General features: G+C 33.0%; 1 protein-coding gene across 1 annotated transcript in view; it reads left to right on the forward strand.

Annotated features, from left to right (window-relative positions):
- Window positions 1-4,946: 4,946 nt before the first annotated feature.
- The window catches only part of LOC118201805 (potassium channel subfamily T member 2-like), a 459,181-nt gene continuing 442,048 nt past the window's right edge, over window positions 4,947-22,079 (forward strand). The window contains exon 1 of the mRNA XM_085825117.1: window positions 4,947-5,218. Coding sequence (XP_085681243.1) covers window positions 4,947-5,218 — 272 coding nt within the window. The remainder of the gene's footprint in view (window positions 5,219-22,079) is intronic.

The raw sequence follows: 22,079 nt of genomic DNA on the forward strand, positions 1-22,079 counted from the left end.
GTTGCCTAAAAAGCGAACGCGCGCTAGTCAGAATCACTGACTCTCTAACGAAGTCAGCAGAACTTCACAGTTAAATACTTCTCCTCTTTTGCATTCAAACGCGATTCTGAAAATACTTCTGGTCGGAAATTGTAAGTCGAAATTTAGGAATATAGGAAAGTAACTTTTAACTAATAAAGATTAACTGTTAGAAAAATTAACATAAACCTTGCAAAGTTTTCTGGAACGCATCTCTTAAGCCTAATAGTCCTAACTGAGCCAAACGGATGCCACTAACTAAAAATGCATTTCTAAAGTTAAAACAAAAAACAAATAGAGCAGCAGAAAAAGAAGTTTAATTAAAATTACTAAAATAACCACAAGCGAGTTAACTCCGAATGACAACAAAAAGTGCTATTAGCAAAATTTATAAACTAAATCATAGATTGTAATTATTATTATTTCTCCTTGGCATAATATATAACTCAAACAACAATTTACATGACATCTTCTCCAATATAGCATTTAAATGTAAAAGACCTTTTAATGTCTTAAACATAATTTCTAAACATAACAGCAAATGTAATAAGAATTTTACCAGTAATATATACGAGCAAAATAAAAAATAGAGATAGTTTTATTTCCTTAAAATTTATTAAAAAATTCATATATAACTAAAAAATATATAATGCATTAAGCAATGACTATTAAAATATACTTGCATTGTTTTATTTGGAACACAATGAGTTGAAACTTAGAAGTTGTTGAAAATAATGATGTTGAAAAGGAAATGCTTAGTAACATGCATGTTTTCAAGTACTCAGAGACATAAGAGGCTTCAAATAAGGGTTTCTCTCTACTAATAATTAGAGAGTTAGGTCAGAAATACTCGCGGCGTAGTAATAAAAGTTCTGTTTCACATTCTCCCCAAGTTAGTAAACTTCTAGGCAAGATGTTCGTTTTCGTTATGATTTTCAGATATACTAGCAACGTTTTCCTACATTTACGTTATATATTCAAATCTTAGGCAAATCGAAAAAGAGCGTGGAAGGGCAGATCTGTTAATTTTCTGCAGTTTATTCTAAAATACAATCTCCAGTACAAGTTCCAAAATATTATAATGCTAGCTCGAACTTTGTCTCGGTTGCTGTGATAATTATGAGAAAAGTCTTCCAAGTAAAGATCATTTAAGAACTATAAATATATATTTTGTATTTTTTTTAAAAAATCTTTCTCTATTGTCTCTATAGCAAGAGCAATCAAATGGACCGCTACGGTGTTAATCAAATGGACTGCTGCGGTTGTTTTATAAATTAATAAGTAAGTAAATAAATAAACAATGAAAGAAAAATTAAATATGAAGGTTTTCAGATTTCATATTATGCCCAATAGGGCGTTTTTGTTAATGTTTTATGTGTCACCTTTGTTTATTAAATATCACGTTCTTCCAACTTAAACGACATAAAATTCAATTCAACAACAATATCACAAAATATTTGAAAACAGCATATCTTTAGAATTTCCGATAGACAGTATCGCGCCCTTGAGATAAGTGTGTTTTATTCGCCACAGTTTTGCCACTTCGCGCTTTGAGATTTTTGAGTTTTTTTTATCAGAAATGCGTTAAAGTTGTACAAAATATGACATACATATCAATAAAACAAATTCCAAATTGGGCTTCGAAGTGCCCTTGTTTGCGTGGAGGATTACGTTATTCCAAATTTGATTTCTCTAGGTTCCGTCGTTTTTTTTTTTTTTTTTTTTTCACATTGCAAGAAACATACCTACATTCATGCATATTCCCTTTCTTTATTTTTTAAATAATACAGAGCGACAATATTTGTTGGCAATAATTTGAAGTGGTTCAGCCTTTCACAGTGATTCAACGCAAACTTCCATTTCGAGACAAATAGCCCTTCTGAACTAACGCTCCTTTGAGCTAAAAATATACTTTTAAAATTTTGGAATTAAAGTTTGTTTTTCTCAAAATGAACTTATTAATTCTCTGATTAATTCTTGATTCTCTGATTCACTCTCTGAGTGAGTGAGGTCACAAACAGAAAACACTGTACCATATTTAAAAACATTTTAAAAGAAATTCTTTAGGGTTTATTTAAGAAGCGTAAGTAAAATATTTCAGAACATGTAATATTATATTAGTTGAATTAATGATCATTTATATAAAGATGAAACATAAGTAATTTACATTTTACTTTCATTTTTAATCATCATTTTCATCCTCGAAACTTTTCATTTTCTTTCTAATAATATTTTTCATAAAAAATTACTTTAAAATTCTTTAAACTTAGAATATAATTACAAAACTTTTCTTCAGTTTCATTAATTTTTCAATTTCACACATACTTAAATACTTGCAAATTAACGAAGAACGAAAGTGACGAAATATACTCATTCTATTTTTTTCCAAAAAAAATTTTTTTTTTATTTAGTGCTTATGATATGCAAAATCGCTTAACATTTAACCTTGCTTAGATTAGTGTCACTTTTATGGAAAGTATGTTAGTAGAAATTATTTAGTGTTTTAGAAAAATATTACAAAACCTTATTGTAATATTTTTCTAAATCCCGACGTAGAACTCAACTTGAATCTTGCTCTTTTTGTTTAGATAATAATACTTGGTAATTCTGATTATTCATTTCTATTGAAATAACATTATTATATACATCGTTATATATGAAATGAATTTCCTTCTATAAAACTGCCGCGATTTTTGGATATTAAGCAGTGGCACAGCTAGAATTTTTGCCGCCCCTTAAATTGCTCATGGTCCTTGAATTTACAGCCCCTCTTAATACACATACACACATACACACAAAAAAAGCCACAACGAAGAAGTGTCAAAATGACTTTCAGTGAAATAAAAATTTACGCTTATTTTCGAAGGAAATCTTTAGTTACCACATTTCTGAATTGTATAATTATTTTGCTTGTTTTTTTGTTTAGCAAATCGTGTTGTTTGCAAATGTAGAAATCTATCTGATTGTTGTTGCTGTTATGTAGATAGTACAGAAAGATTTCTTAAATGTAAAATATATATTTATAGCTCACGCTTTCCTCAATTAGCAACATTTATAGCAACTCAAAGGAAGGATCGTACTAGTATTACAATATTTGGAACTTTGACTAATTTTTGAAGATTAAATTGAAAAAATTCAAAACGGCTGCCTTTTCACGTTACTTTTTGTTCACGTTCTTCCATATAAATCGCTCACATTCACTCACGTTCTTCCATATGAATGTTCCTAGAGTTACGATTTGGTTGGTATTCGTAATTTCCATTGAAAAGCTTTGGAGAAATAAAAAAAAAGTATAGCAAAAATATGTAGCTGTTGAAATTACTTGGGAATTTCTTTGAATACTTCATAGACTAAAAACTCAGTTTCCTCTCTTCGTGCCCACCAGCAGCCGAGCGGTAAAGTCGCTGAACACTGGTAGTTCGGTCCGAGGTTCGAATCCCGCGAACGGGCTGGCTGCATGGGCGTTTTCGTGGTTTTCCCCATGTGTAACGTGTATACGAGCCAGTTTCCCTTAGAAAGTCCTCCACGAAAGGCATCCCTCCCCTTAGGCAGATAGCCCTCGTGTGCTTTGCCATAATTAAATACACCAACACCAACCTCTCTTCGTATGGCAATTTAGAATCTAATATCGCTTGCCTCGACGATTCATCTGATTAACCTCTGTAAAATAATGTTCCAAGCTAAAAATGCCGCCCTTAAAATGAGCCGCAATCGGCGAAAGGTCCGCATCTTCCCTCTTGCAGCTGCATCACTGATGTTAGATGACTATAAGAAAGATGTTTCGATGGTTTTTTTAATTCAGTTCCACCGTGAAGGACTACTAAAATTAGTCTTAGTTTTGGTTTGTTTTATTTCAAATTATATTGATTTTTCGTAAGTATAATCTTTTACATTCCTAAGAGGAGACCAAAATTACTTTTCAACATAAAAGAAATACATATTCTTTTAAATTGTTTAATACACTTTAAAAAAAAAAGCTAAATATGTGAATAAAGTAATAGGATACTAAATTTTCAGAAATTTTAACCTCCTCGCTTCCAACGTATCATATATGATACTCTTCAGTTTCCCTCCGTGGATCCCAGAAGCAAATGAGATACGGGAACTAAGTGTCGCTGCTGGCCTATGCGGCGTATCATATTTAATGTTTTATTCCAAATTTTATACCCGTATAAATTATGCCAGAATGCGGCTAAACCTTATTGAATAAAATATCATGATCTTTTACCTTGCTGTTGCGAATAATATTTATTATTTTATTCTACAAATGTGTAACGCGCGTTACTCACAACGCCTTGTTTAGAATTAAGAAACTTTTCATGCAATGCAAACTGCTTAAAAATTTTGTATGTAAATACTGCATTAAGATGTAATAGACAGTGATATTTAAATTCTTTTCATCATTATTGTGCGAAAATAATTTAAATATGTAAATATAATCATTGTTACTAATACTGCACATTTTGAATTTTAATTTAAACTGTAAGTGCTAGGATTTTCTGTTTATATTATATTAAATAACATATGCATAAATCCGAATATTTCGACGAAAAGCAGATTTTATAGGAATTATTTCTGCATGTTAAGCTAAATTGCGAAATGCGCCCGGACACACAGTGATGTTCAGCGCTTTAGGGTCACGGGCGCATGGGATAACTTCGTTCTCTCGATGTAGGTTGCGAAGAGGCTCAGCAAAAATATCACCCTAAAAATCGTGTCTGAAAAAGATATAAAAGATTTCCTCAGTTTTCGATATAACTACTATATTTCGTGACACACTGCTATTAGCAGTGCTTCGCAATCTCTGACAGTTCGTTCATCACTCAAATGGAATGGAATTCCCTTCCTTTTGTGCTTTATGTTTTCCCTCCCTAGTTTAACGTATTTTGTGTCGTGATGCTTCATTCCCGATCCTCCAGGCCGATGTTATGTCCAATCGCTGGTTCTTTCGTCAACATCACAAGGATCCCCACAAGTCTGCATCCCCTCCATCCTGGATGGTGGACAGCTCCGCTTGCGCGGGCTCCGACAAAGGGGCCTGGGAGAGTGGACCCCCATCTCCACCGAAGATCGAACTGACTGCTTGCAGTCCGACAGCGGGGCATATACCCCCGTTGTCTCCCACCAAAAATCTGGGACTGCCTTCGGTGCAACTCACGGCGGCGGATAGCCTGGACAACATTGCCCAACATATACCCAGGTGCTTATTATTTCTATATTTACGTATTTCAGTTTTAACTTCTTGTATGGACATTTCACCATATCATCGTTACCACGCCAAAAACACGAATCTGCAAGGATTGGGGAAAACGTGTGCTTTCAGATCTTATTTTGTGATGTTTTACTTTAATATAGAAAGATTAACTAAAGGAAATTATTTTGAATAAATCATAAAATCTATTTCCTCGGGACAGCTCTTTCGTATATTCGTGCTTCTGGCGTGGTAAGATGCATATAAAGGGTATTTTATATAAAAGATGTATATTCATATGTGTTTCTCTGAGATTTATTTAAACCAATTATTTTGTAGAAGATACGATTTTTCTTAAAATAAATATTTTGAAGATTCATGATTTGAGCGTGATGAGATGTATATAAAGAAATTATTTTGTAAAAAGGATTTGAAAAAGAGTATAAAATGGTATGTGTAATTTTTGTATTATATACGAACGTTCTCGTGTGAATAATTTCGAATGCATACAAAGGAATTATTTTGTAGAAACTGTCATTTGATTCTTCTGAAAAAATTCTTGTTGATTGTTCTTCTCTTCTTTACCTCTTCGTGATTTTACCTTTTGAGATTTATGTAATGACACCGCTTTGCTGAAAACATACGCATATGTGCATATTCTGTTATGCTTATAAAATACCGTGCTTCCCCCCTTAGCATTTTAGGTCCCCCCTTAGCATTTTAGGTCCAGATTCTGAAAATGTTAAACATATTCGTGTTACTTTCTTCCATTAGTCTTCCAAATCTTCCCAAATTTTTACAGATTAGTCCACGTAATGATCGTTTTCATCGCAAAGTACCTGCAAAAGTGCTGCTAAGCCTTTCCCTTCCAGCTTTTGAACATTATGCCAGCCTGATACAAAAATCGACTAATTACAGAGAAACAAATAATATCTGACCTTCAGTTTGCCATTTCGCTGGGACAGTTTTACATTCACCTTCTTTAATTATTATTGATAATTTGAGACATAAGGAGTAGTAAAGACACCAGTGAAAAACCGGTGAAATCCTTGTTACAGGAAAGTAGAAATGAAGACAACCTATTAGCTGTTGTAATTTTAATGTTAGTAAGTGTTAATATAATGAATGTACTTACTAGAATGTAGGTTTCCTTTAAGGAAATAATATTGAAAAAGTTACCTGTAGTTCATCTATGACTACTTTACATTGTTATATTTTTTCTGTAAACCCCTTCGTTTAGATATTACAATATTTGCATAATTTTCTCCTCTCGATTTTTGAACGATAAAAGAAGTAAAAATAAAAGGGGGTGAATATTTCAGAATGTGTGGGAATAAATATTGCAAAATCTGTGAATATTATAATATGTTCTCAGAACTGTCTCTATATTTCTCCTCTGCAGTTAAATAGTTACATTCAGAAATAAATATGCAGTGAAATGTCCATAGTACCATTATTTAAATGGAAAAGATGTTTTAAGAAAGAGATTTCTAAACATTATAAAATATTATGGTTGATATTATTTAAACGTGTTTTATTAAACTGATGACTATATTTACGAATTCTTTGAATTTTGAAATAAGATTTAATTGTTTTTTGTGTAGGTTTACAAATATTACATACATGGTGGATTTCCAACATCTTATATAAACAGACATAGTGACATTAGCTTATTTCGAATGACACAGTGATGCTGCATTTAGGTTTTAAAAATATGGTTTTTCTTGTTCACAATTTTAAGAATACGAAATAATGCATTTAATTAATTGCCGCTCAGATGGAAAATGTTTCCTGATTCTGACTGTGATTCCGAAGGATCGGGTGCGAATCCCGGTGAAGGCATGCCTGTAAACTGTCTGTCCCTTCATAAAAGGCAAGGTGTCCCTCCCACCTATTAGATGCCTCCGTAATAAAGTGACCACATCGTTTGGTCTTAGTAGTGGCCAATGTTAGTGTCCGCCATTGGGGAAAGAAAACAAAAACTGTTCAATTAGCTTTATCTTTTAGAAATCACACATTTATTTAGCACTAAATTAGGAACTTAAATATCTGTACATACAGTGGTGTCGCCTTAGGACATGCGATGCATGGCTTTAAATTTAAAATCGAGTAGCAAAATAATTATTGTTTAACTCTGTGATATAACAAATTACGATATATACTTATTTAATAGTATAATAATAAGTATTTTATCGCATTATGTAGAAATCATATCAATTATATATTACTAATATTATATCAATTATATATTACTCCTATATACTAGTAAAAGTTAGTATAATAAACTAACTTTATTACTAAGAGTGTAATTAAAATAGAGAGTACAAAAATAGAATATAATAAAATACTTAGTAATATCTTCCTTCAATGTTCCATATGACAATTCATTATACTATAAGACTACGGAGAATATGTTTTTCAAATATTTGAGGCAAAATACTAATTCAAGAAAAATAGCCGATGAAAAATTATTATGTTAAGGATAAGCTCTTCTCTTCGTTTCTTTTCATTTATTTGTTAATGGCAGAATAACTCCTTAGTATAAAGATAAAATAACCAAATTTCCCTTATCGATGACGAAATAATTTAAAGATGCCAGATACTTTAAGTGGCAATTCTTCCTTCCTTCCAGTAGACTTTGCATGTTTTTGACTAGACAGCGTCAGAGTCGGAAAATTTTACCACGGGCTGCTTTGCGTGTTCAAATCAATTTCAGAAGTTGCGGGGGAAAAAATTAACACTTTCTCAATCAGAAGCCACAGATTTTGACACGCATGTATGCGCATCAAATCAAGCCACAATCAAGCCACAGATTTTGACACGCATCTCTGCAGCTACAGAGAAGAGAATGATTGCCATTTCATTAGCTTAGGTGAAATTAATCGTTACGTTTTAGGTACGCCGGTCGTAAAGTTTTTAGCTAAAAGCTTATTATCACAATATAATAACTATTTGATTTAAATTTCATTAATGTTTTATTTCTGGGCTTTGAATTTCTACTATAAATGTTTTAAGGTTGTAATAGTTAATGTTTTCTAAAATCATTTCAAGAATGACTTAAAATAGAATGGAGGGTGATCTAATTCAAGACTTATTGAGCCTTTGATCTTGTTTTGAGAAAAACGAAATAATCAAAAGCGAAATAAACTTGCCCTACTTTAACCAATTTATCTTGTAAACATAAGGATAAAAAACAGAAATTTGTAAAACATTTCCGAGCTGTTCACTACACGAAAAATAGCTAGTTAGCTAGCTGTAAAGTTAAAGATTATTCTGCTGGCCTTTTCTGCTATTGGGTATTGACAAAAAATGTGTGAAAACTAAGGATGGATTTAGTACTTTTAATGTATTGTCAATATCCATCTCAACACATGGTCATATTAAAGCAAGTTTACAGTTTTCCAGGTATAGACGATCAAAACTAGATAGAGAAAGCAACAGAAGCAAATACCTATAAAGTATTATATGAATATGTTATCAAATTCGCAAGAGAATTCAATTTTTAATCAAAATTTATTAGACAAAGCAGTTAGGAGCAGCAGTTGTACCAGAGCAAGTAACTAGACTACACAAAGGAGTGAAAATAAAATCTGAAAGGTTTCAGATTTTAAATTACGTCCAAAGGGGCGGTTTTTTAAAGTTTTGTGTGTTACCTTTATTTATTAAGTATCATGTTCTTTGCACTTAAACCATAAAATTCAGTTCAATAGCAATGTCGCAAAACAATTTTAAAATGAGCATATCTATAGAATTTCCGATACACAGTTCCGCCCTCTGGAGATAAAAAGGTTTTCTACCCGTAGAATGTTGCCATCCTTAAGTTTGTTACTCAAAAATACGTTAACGTTTTACAAAATATGAAATCGATACTAAAACAAATTCCAGATTTCATATTTGGGCTTCCACATGCCCATATTCGCATTAGGATTACGTCATTCAAAATTCGATTGCTCTAGGTACCGTTGTTTTATCATACTGCGAGAAACATACATACATTTACGCAAACTTTTCATTATTTAATTTCTTCAAATATAATACAGGGCGATAGTATTTGGTGGCAATGATTTGAAAAGTGATATGCCGTTTATAGGGTTCCGACGCAAAATCGCAAAACGAAAACAATAGTCCCTCAGGGACAAAGCCCGTATGGACTAAAAACAAGTCATTTTCATACATGGTTATAGATATGTTTTAAATCTGATTTAAGAACAGTCTGCATGCACCATTAGAAATTGCCGCATGTTTTTTTAAAATATAATCGGTATGTCTGCATTGTTTTCTACGTCTACAAAGAGAACTGATGCACTGAAACAGTTCATAGAGGAAAAAAGTACCTGAAGCTTCATCTTTAAGATGGAAGTTTTGTTCAAGGCGTATTAACACAGTGCATGGAATGTTTTTTTAAATTAAAGAGAACTGCGATGATTGGGATACTTTATGTGTATCACAAGTGCATGAGTTTATTAAATTTTTGGCTCAATGTAAAAACTGTTTTTTTCCCCTAGAGATGTTTTAATGATATTTTATCACTCAGGTGTATTTTTTGGATGTTACAAAAGAAAACCCTTGACACTGTTCACTCTGAGAAACCGATTACAAAATTTTAATATGTGTTTACATCACAGAGAAATGATTTTGAAGGCGTATGGGAACATGTCAGCGCACAAGAGACAAATGAATTGTCCAAAAAAAAAAAAAAAAAAAAAACAGAATCTATATTGAAAGATATGAAATCAGAGAACTTTATATTGAGATTTTAGTTAACAAATCCAGTCAAATTGCCAATAGATTTGGTTCCATTACTAAACTTGTGTTTATGAACTTCAGAATGAAGGGAACTTTGTTACTTACAATTATAATTTTTCTGAAATTTTGTTAAATAAATTAAATGTCATTAAACGCTTTTATTTTATAAAGTTTAATAATGAGCTGATTGCTTCATATTCTTTTGCAGAGTTTAAAAACATACCTGCACATGAACTAGTACCATCTATGAATACCAACAATTTTAATAATACTGCGACTGAAGTCTAAAAATTACCTTCATTTATTCTATCAATACCAATTGCAGTTGCATGAGCAGAATGATCATTTTCAGCATAACGAAGAATTTATGTATTAGAATATATTAGATAACGAAGGTCACAGGAGAAATCAAGTACACTTAGCATAAATTAGCAATGCAACAACCTTGTGTTTGGCCTAAATTTAGTGAAGAACTCAGGACAATCGTATACATGACTCCCTCATTTAGAAGCAAAGAAATCTAGAAGAATGGAAAGCAGCGGGCGCACAGCGGTCGTGTTTATATCGTACGGCAGTAAAGCGAAGAAGAAGGTCGCGCCATCTATCGACAAAAATAGTAACGAAACAGAAACGTTACGTTACTCGAATTTTAGAATTACCTTACGCTACTCGAATTTTAGAATTACATTACGTTACTAGAATTTTAGAGATGCGTTAAGAGGGACAGGCTATGACTTAAAGCGATTAACTAAACAAACGACTAACTAACTAACTTAATCTTTGTGAATGACAAATGTTTCAATGAAAGACAATTCATCAACTGAAGAATCTTTTTGGATAATTTTGCAAACACGAAGTCAAAATTATGATTTAATTTCCAAGCGCTTAATATATTGTTACGAATTTTGTATTTAGATAGCTAATGGTAGTAGAATAATAATTAAAATTCTTTTATTTCCCCGTGCAATGCAGCACAAGATGAGTTTTAAGAGGAAGCTGTGCCGGAAAAGTAAAAATACAGGAGCCCGTTCATTTAACATTGAATAAAATTTTACTCGGTAATTTACATTTAATTTGAACAAAAGTAATTGACTACTATGTTAGTTGTAACCGTAATTCTATTCGTTTAGCTTTCCCGTAATCTCGAGTATGAGAAATTGCTAGAATTATCTCACGAAGCCAGTTAAAAACTATTTAAAGCCGGTGAGTATTTATGTGTTATAAAAATACCAAAATATTATAAATTTAAAAAATACAAAAAGTTTAAAACCAAAAAACTAACAAAAAAAAAATCAAAACTTGATTTTTCCTATCCCTAAACTTTTCCGAGCTAGTGTGGCTCCCTCTAGTGTGCATCATGATAACTATTTATGCATTTTTCCAATTTCTGCTCACTACTTAGATATTTTTCTGATGTGAAGGCACACGTTTTTGAACCTAGTAGATTGAAGCATACATACTGATTATATTGCATGTTGTGAACACTTGTAAATATCTATGAGAAAATTTCCAGCGTTCTGTTATATTTATTTTGATAAGAATAAATTTTATTGTCCTTTAATTTATTGACCTTTTATCGGACTTGGGCATTCAGTGTATTGCGAACCCGTACGCACGCAAGACTTTTGGTGTCAGAAGTGAGATTGAATGTCAGTGACAAGAGCGTAGAAACAACAATTAAGAAAGCTCGTGACTGTCTTTGCTGCATCCCAAGAAACGATGGAAGGCGCCGTCAACTCGGTTAAAGAAGAAATGTAAACGGGCAAGAAAGATGAAAACTGGTCAAGAATAGGTTAAAGTAGAGTGAAAGCTGGCAAAGATTCCGTTAAAGAAGTGAGGAATGCAGGTCAAGAGGAAATGAAAAGAGAGATTACCTGTATAATAGAACAACATTTTGAGGTTATAGATGGCAGAATTGATACTGTTGAAAATAAAGTTGAACACATTAAATAAAGAGTTTCTTCTATAAAATAACAAATATAAGAAATAGTTTCTTATTTAAAAGAGCAAATAGAAGAGAGATCTTCTGCCGTGAAACAACAAATTGATGAAAGTGTTTCTGCGTTTGTCAAAGAAGTTGATACCTTGAAGAAATTCGTAGCGACGGCAGGGAGCAATAGTGATGGTTTTAAATTTTTACCCATGCCTGCTCGTCCCTCTCTGAAGCTATTCACGTATGATGGGAACACCTCCTGGTATATAAGACACAATTTTCTATAGTGGCGAATGCGAATGGATGGCATTCCAAAGCTAGGCCTGTCATCTCGCCGTTTCTCTGAGAGCAGATACTGCGGATATTCTTCAAATTCTTGCTGAAAACCAGAGGCTAGATTTCGAAGCTCTGTCCGGCGCGTTGGAGCTGCGCTTTGGGGAAAAATGTTTGTTTAATAGACAACAGTGGACTTCAACTAAAATCCCCTCAAAACTCCAGGAGCTCGTCACGGATGTTGAAAGGGTTGCCCATCTCGCCCTTTCCGGATGTCCGAGAGAAACAAGGGAAATCCTGTCCCTGCAGTGATTCATCGATGGCATTCGGGATTCGGAAATACAGGAGGTTGTACGAATAGCAGATGTCAAGGACTTAAAAAGTGCTCTGGTGTAGGCTATGTTGAGGCAGCCCAGCAAGCAACTCAAAGGGATTGCCACCCAGTGAGAGCTGAGCAAGTCCACGAGGCAGTGGATGAAGTGATGGCTCGTTTAGATGTTGTATCCAGACAAATCAATGCTTTGATACGGAGCAGGAGTGAGAACAAACTGGCTGTATAATTTTACTTACGTATTAACATACAAATGCATTATGAAAAGACAGGTTGATATATATATATATATATATATTTAATAATAGTAAAATAAATGAAATGGTAATACACCTATCTAAAATTCCGATAAAGTAAAAATTAAGAATGCCAGTAAAGAAAACTAAGAATTACATATATATGTTTCGGTGAAACACCGAAATCTGGAGAATGTCGACTTTCACAGGTGAATAGTCTCTTGGTCACATAGTCTCTTGGTCATGTCCGAAATATTTTCCAAATACTCTTATTTCTGACTTAACCGGTCAATGTCGACATTCACCATGTACTAATGGTGAATGTTGAACATATAACAATATTATATTTTCTTCTCCGTAATTCAGTCGCGAATAAACGCACTTGAGACTTGAAATAAGAACTTAAGAACATGAGAACCTAAAACACACAATACATTCAAAATGAGAAAGGAAAATAATAGAAGTTAAAAACTGACTTAATTATATAGTACGTTCTAAATGAGAAAATAAAATAACAGCAATAAAAAACTTACTAAATTATGTGATTCAAATCTTATTTATTGCAACAACTTAAACTATTATGGCACTTTATAACCCCTCTTTTAGACTTTCACCAGAGCATATCTGTGACTGTCGAAATACACCGGTGAGGGTCCGAATATACAGGAATGTAGTGCAATATTCGATCTTTCACCGACGTATTTGGTGAATGCTGATATTCTCCGGTGAAAGTCGACATTCTCCAATTTCGGTATTTCACGGTAACATATATATATATGTAATAATAAAATCACTTTTGTGATAAATCCAAGATAATGTGAAAGAAATGAATCATAAAGTTTGTTTTTTCAGTGTTTAAAAAATAACAGATCATTCTTCTGCTGTGGTGTTTTGCAAGTGCTTCAAAAAAATAATCACGCGTAGTGTTTACAGATTGAAAGTAATATCTCGATAAATTGAGAAGTTCGAATGCCTAGTAAAAAGAAAAATCATCAGTGAGTTACCGTTTAGGAATTAAGCATTACAGCGGGTTGAAGGTCGATCTGAGTTAGTGTTTGCAAGTATGTGCGACAGAAAATTATTTGCACTTCCGCTTTTTCAACAGCTCAAAAATTATTACATTCGTGTGAATCTAGCTCAGGAACTAAATTATTTAATGTGCTGTGGATTCTATAGTTTTCATTTCAACTTTAGATAAAATTTCTGCAATTTGTTTTGAGAAAATCTGAAATTCTTGTTCATTAATTTTTCTAATTTTTCATAATTATGTGTGAGCCAATTAAGTAACGAATTTTAAGCTATTTAAATTATTCATAGGGAAGGATATTAAGATAAGTTATTACGATTTTAGAATAGAGAGGAAGAATTAATGTTTTTAGTTATTCTGATTCATATAATTTTATCTTACATATATATATATCAGGAGACTAAGAATCATATATATACATGTGCACTCCAGGAATTATATATATATATATATGAAACTAAGGATTATATACATATATATTGTTGTGTTTTACGGATTTGTGGATTTGGAGTGGTTGATGAAAAAATTTGATGAAGAATCAAAAAAAAATTATTCGTCAGTATTTCACAGGACATGCATTACATTCGTCGGAAACTACAATAAACACGCTGAAACAATTCGCAACACAGTCTTCAGGCTATCAGGCTATAACGGTTAGCATATTTCACAAGTGCACATCAGCGTAGCCACTGAGGGAGGAGTTTCGAAATTGGACCAATGAGCTTATCGAGAAAATGACTCAAGCTATAATTAGCCTCGAATATTATGCATTTACTTAACACCCTTGGATTAAGAAAATTCAAGTGTATAGTTTTTTTTTAATATTTTTTCATATAGACTGCAATAAAAAGTGCTGATTTCTATATACATATATAATTGGTGTAAATATTTTTCTCATATGCATAGTTTTATGTAAAGATAGCATTTGGGCTCAAATGTTTATCACATATTTCTTTCTTCATCTTATTTACCACTATTAAGTAATATTTCACACGGATATTTTTGCGGAGTATCCCAAATGTGTTTGTATTTATTTTAAATTCTTTCAAGCAGGTAGTGAGATCTTCACATTTGCAAATTTTCAGAAGAAATCGACGATGCTTTAATTATTTTGTACAAAAAATTGCGTGGCGAAATATTTTCAACCATTTTGCTTAAATCTTAAAGCACGCGACGAAAGTTCATGTGACATGACAGAAATATTACTGGATGCCCATTGGTCCATCCTAGAAGCCACACCCTCGTTGGCTACACAGATGTGCACTTGTGAAATATTTTAACGGTTAAGACAAATGCACGTCAAATCGCTACAGTACAGCTCCGGACTCAATTGATCGCTTTCAAGCTAATCCCAAAGCACTACTACTAAAATGAACACATTCAAGATACGCTTCAAGGTAAAACTTTCGCAATACATTGCTATTCCGCGTACAGGCGGTGTTTATATAGCTTTTAACCTACTATCGAGAACATTCTGGGGTAAACGGTAAGAATTCGTTCTAAATGTTCCAGAATGTATGGCATATCGCCAAATTTGTCAGCAAAAGGGCGACTTCGGGCCAAATCTAGCAAACCTGCCTTTCCTTGCAACCCTAACCCGCTTTGCGGAAAACCTATCTTACCGCAGCTGGACATTTCGGAGCAACATATCAAAATATATTTAAAAAATGTAGCACAAAAGATTTGGTTCCATAACTAATCGAAATTATTTTATGATTAATTTATTAATTTGCGATTTTTGACATCATACTCAGTTTCAGTTGAGGAGTCGGTTAGAAAATTAAATTTAAAAAAAATCGAAGGTAGTTTCTCCTCCTTAAAAGCAATTCAGTGGTTCTTTTACGCGATTTATTGGTATCTTTAGTACGGAGAAAAATTTTTTCCCAAGTAATTGGTAGATTACAGAGTCGATCGCTTTCGGTTAGGGGTAGTATTTTGGGTTACATTTTTTTTAATAGTGCATAGTAATAGTTAAAAGTTCATTAAAATTAAGTGCGTTATTAATATTCTCATGAACTTTTATTACTTGACAATCGTAATCTGGTAATTTTGAAAAATTTCATTAAAGCACAAAACGTTTTCCTTACTAATTACTGCAAATAATATAAAGAACTGGCTGGTTACCAATGCAGAAGCCTTCCAGTACTTCTAGAGCAAATTCTATAAGTTTATGTGAATAAAATCTCCATTTCGAAAAAAAAATTATATTGACCAATACTTTTCTCAATAATCTGCATAGAAATGCTCTTCTCTTAATCTCTTTCGATCTGAAACTTTTATAAACTGATATTTTAAGTACACATGCAAACATGTCATTCCAATCGCTAAATATGATCCGCGACTCTAACACGAAATATCTCGGTCAATATTTGCCGTACAACATTCAAAACGCTTTGCGTTTTATTTTTTATGAGAAGTATAAAAAAATTTCTTAAATATAAGTATATTGCCAGGAAGAACGTAGAAAATTTAAATTTCGTATTTTATACAAGTTTTAGATAGAGTTTATTTTGTGAGCTTTTAAAAACTGTTAATTTAGCGGAACGATTTTTGAATTTTTCTCAAGTAGGATGAATTTTTAAAGTTGAGCATTAATTCTGAACGCATAAATTTGTTTGCAATGCCATTTTTCTGGTGCTCTTTATTGGTAACTGCAAGATTTTATTCCCAGCTTTGTTCATCGAGGTCGAAAGCAGAATGCCGAATATTCATTTTTTCCAAATTTTCAAATTTCCTTTTCTTCTCGAATGAATGGGCAGTGGTTAGCGATGCTGACTGCCGTACCGAAGAGACCTCTTTCGAATCACGGAGAAGGCATGGATTTCCGTAAGTGTATAGTGTCTGCGCGCCATGGGGGCACTCTAAACATGTGGCCAGCCGAAAGTCCACTTGAGAGGTTGTGGTAGGAACCAGGGGTGGGAGAGCCTGAGATCCATCCCCGTGGGGTGCCTCCCATCGAAATGGGGGGCGGAAGTCATAATGACGAGGTTCTTGCCAACAACAGGCGCAATCTTGGACTCCTTGCCAGGATGAATTTCGTAGATTGTTACGATGTTACTGTTAAAGAGGTGAGATAAGTCACAACAAGAACATAACTTCTCTGTAAGAATGCTTTGCGAAGTAATGCTCAGCCAGTTGCCAGGTTTTGCTCAAAAATTATTTCTGCCTAAAAGCTCATGTCCATCTTGCATCGTATAAACGATCTCTAAAGCTAACAGTTCTAATTCTCTAATAAAATGTAAAACTTGTAAAGACTTTTGAAAAGTAAAGAAAGCGTAAATAAAATAAAGAAGCTGAAGTGCATAAGATGCCATTATTTCTCTGGTAAATGCATATTTCTTTCCTGTAACATTTAATACTCTTTCGTAAGTGAGATTTTGTGACAGTTTTGAAGATAAAATTACGTGCAAAGGTTACTGAAATGCATTTTGAAAATATACGACTGCATAAAGCAACTTCGGATTTTAGAGTTTTCGAAGAAGTCAGTATATGAAAAGTTCCATTTCTTCCATTTTTGCAACTCACAAAAGCAATAAGAATAGAGAAGATATTGAAATACAATTCCATGAAACTCAAAACAAAAATAGAACACGAAATAACGGATACTATGCTTGTTTCGACAAAAGAATACTGCTCTTAAGAGAGAATAAGCTTTTTTTATAAGACGGAAGAAAATCATAGGTGTAATTCACTTTTACTGTATTTTTGCGATAAGGAAACGCGGCCCATTTAACGATGAACATAGAAAACAACTGACACGTTTCAGGTAAATCGCAAAATTGCCAAATGTTCGTTTTTGGATCTTATTACCTCTGCATGACCTACTATAGCAGTGGTATCAAATTGTATGTGGTCCGAATGCACAATCCGAAAACAGCTGAAAGGAAGGAAGTTTTTTTCCTTTCTGTTCTTTTTAATAAAATAAAAGTTCTTACTTACAAAAAATGAAAAAAATATTTGAAATTAATTTAATTTCTCTATTAAATATTTATCAAATAAAACATAAACAATAATAACGATATCAAAATTTCTGATGAGCACACCACATGACTACCTTGTAAGTAATATTAAATAATACGCATTTTTCCTACATTTCATTTAAATTTTATTTCCTCGAATTTCATTAGAGATATAATCCTCATTCAATTAATTCACTCTTTCCGCGACAACGCAAAAATCCATAAATTTCAAAATATTTTTAAAAACATTGAAAAATTCAGAACCACAGAACACCAAATACAGTTAAAACAATTTAAAAAAATTTTAATTAAAGTTTCTACGCAAAATCATGCAATTCGGCCAGCGGTCAAGAAGGCAAATTTTTCGAAGCACAAAACTAAAAGTTTAATTTTATTCTCACTCAGCAAAAACACAATGAAGGCGTAGAAAGTGATTTAATTTCCTGTGTATGCAGCGCTGAGTCAATATATGGGATAATTTAATAACTTAAATGGTAATTCCAGATCAGATTAAGCATAATTTAATTTGCAATAATAAAAGAAGACGTTTTTGTTGTTGCGAAGATTAGTTTCTCTAGATTGGAAACAAATCCACTATTCTGCTAAGTTTCAAATGTAGACAAATATGGCTACTACGATAAAAACAATTAGACTTAGCCGCACTTCAACTTTTAAATTGTTGATAATTTTACAACTATGACATGTAGGTTAACTGAAGGCATAAAAACCTTAACTGGAAGACAAGAAAAAACATAATCCAATCATTTTTAAAGCAAAACATACGCAATTTACAAACGTATAATAAGAAATTATAAAGAAACTGAGAAATAAAATAATTTATAAAGAAACTGAGCTTACTGAGCCGAGTAGCACAGTGGATACATATATATATATATATATATATACTTCTGGTTCGGCCGATTGCAAACAAAAAAGGACGTGCACATCTACATGTCACAGCAATCCCACATGCAAACTTTCAACGTTCTGAGGCTTTTTCGTTTTTGAGTTATGTAAGATACATACATATGTACGTACAGACACCAAGAAAAAACTCTCTTCTGAATCCATTTTAAATCAGTTTTATAATTCGTTTGGGAAAAAAGAGTCTTTTATTCTCTCCTTACATACAGATGATCAAAATGGATATTTTCGGCAAAATATGGTACCCAGAATATTTCCTTTAAAAGTAAAAAGTTAATTTATTAATGACCTTTGCTAATCAACTACGTAAATTTAAAATTCTATTAAGTTCTATAAGTTGTCTTAATTTTCTACACATTTTCAATTTTTAAATGCTTAAGTTTCCTTCTTGAGTTGCTTAAGTTTCAATTTTTAAATGCTTAAGTTTCCTTCTTGGTTGAGTAAAAGTTTATTAGTTCGCTCAAAAATATGAAATATAGAAGTAAAAGAATCCCTCTTTCCTTCTTGCGCTCCCAAATCATTATACGACATGCATTTACAACTTTGGAAATCTGAAAACGCATGTGTGCGATGTTATCTTCATGAGATGATTTGTAGTTGCTTTATATTTTACCACGATATTTTTGACGACGATGATTTTAAACTGCGAAGTTTATGAACCGCTTTATTTTCCATCACGATATTTTGGAACTGCTATGTTTTCTCTTTGCTTTCTTTTCTTCCACGTTTTCGTCCGCAATGTTTACGGCGGAGACGAGCTACCATCATTTAAATTGTTCGGTGGGTTAGAGTTTTGAGCCAACTTCTATTTAAATTTACTTGCGTAGTCTTTGATTAGCCTATGCTTAAGCTAAAATTTGTCTGTTACTCTGAATTTCATAATTACAAGGTGGTGCTTGTTTTGTTAAGCACAATATGTGCTCTTATGTTCTCTTTTAATAATAAGGTTGTTTTAAAATTTTCAATATTCCGTAGTTCATTTCAGACACAGTGATAATTATCTTAAAGTCTGTTAGGAGTTTCATGCAAATTTATGCAACCAAAGAAAGTCCAACTCTGCAAACTATTGGTGAAACTGTCGAATGTTTGACTCCCAGTGGAGATAAGGTTTGCCAATTCTTTTTACATAACTTTTCTTCTTATTTTACATAACGTTTTAAACTTTTTATTTAAACCTCCAAAATAAAACTTCTGACATAAATCTCTTAAGAGTTTCCCTTTAAAGAAGATATTTAGAGCTCTCAGTAGTAGAAGGGTGATTCATTTCACGATTTTGACTGTGGTCTGTGGGCGTAAACTTCACCTGTTTGATTTAATCAACACTGAAAAGAAAATTGAAACAAAACATTATAATTGTGTTCGCGCTTGTATGAAGTTTACTCGATGTTATATTTTGCGCTTTTCAAGTCTAGAAACAATTATTGAAATTACTTCAAACTGCGCGCAAGAAAAAGAGCACATAATTTAACTTCCAACATAAAAAGAGAGAGTTGGAATTTTTGGTAACTGAAGTTTTTTTTTTTCTTTCTTTTGGCTAACTTGAACAAATGTTAATTAGTTTCAGTAAATCATCAAGTATTCCTAAATCGTTGGGCAGGTTAGGAGCTGGTTCCCTTCTGTACGTGGACAAAAAGTATTTACGTTGCTCTAAATGTTAGACAAAATAAAATCCTTAAAATTCATATTATCTCTTCAAGGAAAATATTTCCACTTAAGCAAATTGGATCCAAAGAAAATGCTTAAAATCCTTACGCTATCAGTGAATCCCGAATTTTTAATTATACATCAAAGAACCCTTTAAGCTTATATTAGCTTCAGAATAAACAATATGCAATTACTAGAAAATAGAAGCACAGTGGCAAACTTCAGGAACAGGGGCAAAATGTGCCGAAATCAAAAATTAAAATTGATGTTTACCTCTCTCCCTGCATCGTTATCAGGGAATTGGGGCAGCATAAGAATAAAATAAAATAGCCTGTTTTTCTGAATGGAAAAGAACTCAAATTAAAATTTAAAAACAATAGCGTTAAATGAGCACTGAGAGTGATCTGTGTATTTATCAGTTCAAATCCTACAGTCCGAAGTAAGCAGTGAACAAATTGTAGCATGAAAAGCATAGACTAATTGGAAAAGATTGCGAAATTACAGATAGACTTTAAAAAATTCGTTTTTGGACTTGATCAACTCGAGATGGTTTTTAAATGTGTCTATTGTTAATCTGTAAACAGTAATATTGATCGGTAACAACATTAATCTTTGGAAATTTCTCTCGAATGACTTTTAAATTCCAAAACTTAGCGTACTTATGTGTTTTAATTAAGACTGATGTACATGATAATGCTTTATGTGTATTAATAAAGAATCAATTAAAACATTTTTGTAATCAGTGCGATCTTGATCCATTAAGATGACGGTGTTTATTTGGCTGTAAATCCCTTGTTAATCACAGACTCCTTTAAAATTTCATCGACCTCCAAAGGGTCAGTATTAATCGCGTTAGGAACCCTGATTTAGAAATATCATCAAGACTTGAAATTTTTGATTATATGACTTATGGACGACGAAACTAAAAAACACTAAGACCTTCCTAATTAAAGGTGCTTCTCTATTCAAAAAATGTAAATTAGGAAATTCGAAAATGTTTTACAGGACTATGAGATAAAATACGTGTGTAAAATTCAATATCGAGAAAACTCGTAGAACTTCTTTTCTTCTGTGTTGCGTAATACTCAGTACCCACCGGAAGACGCGAAACAATCAGTTCAGAATGGAGATAAAATGCCTCGATGTAGTAATTGTGATTCTTATTTGAAATTTTACAGAATTTGAACTCATTTAAACTTTATGAGCCACTTTAAATTCGCACATAGAATGACGTGTCATTATACTGTTACGAAATGTCAAGGCGCGGTGAGATGGCTTCCCCGCAAAGCAGCTTTAGGGTTGTCATAAAATGGCATAAAAAGGCAAAGTTGCCACGTTTGGCGAGAAATCGCCCATTTGGAGATATTTGGCGACAAAATTGGCGATATGCCATGGATTGATGGAGAACCTTCTGGAACGAATTCTTACCGGTTTAGCCCAGAATGTTCTCGAACACAAGCCAAAAGCTATATAAACCCTGCTGGTCCGCAGTCAGTCAGTGTGTGTGTGTGTGTGCCTCGTCTAGAGTGCGAGTAGTAGTACTGAGAGTGTGTCTAATCTAGCGACTCAGTCCGTGCGGAGTCGATCGAGTTGACAGCCGGGCAGCGAGTGCTGAGTGAGTCGTCGAGTGCACCGAAAGAGTCTCGTAGTCGTAGTGTATCGCGGTTAGTGCATCGTCGACAGAGCGTGTTGAGCTCCGGGAATGACTGGGCCGAAGAGTCGGGAGCCGTGCTCTGTGTGTCGTCGAGTGCATCGCGAGTTGTAGCGTGGAGAGTCTCAAGAGTACGTAGAGTTCCA

The sequence above is a fragment of the Stegodyphus dumicola genome, chromosome 10 (assembly GCF_044657685.1).
Source record: "Stegodyphus dumicola isolate Sdum_Otavi_A_Nest chromosome 10, ASM4465768v1".
Taxonomy (NCBI): Eukaryota; Metazoa; Arthropoda; class Arachnida; order Araneae; family Eresidae; genus Stegodyphus; species Stegodyphus dumicola.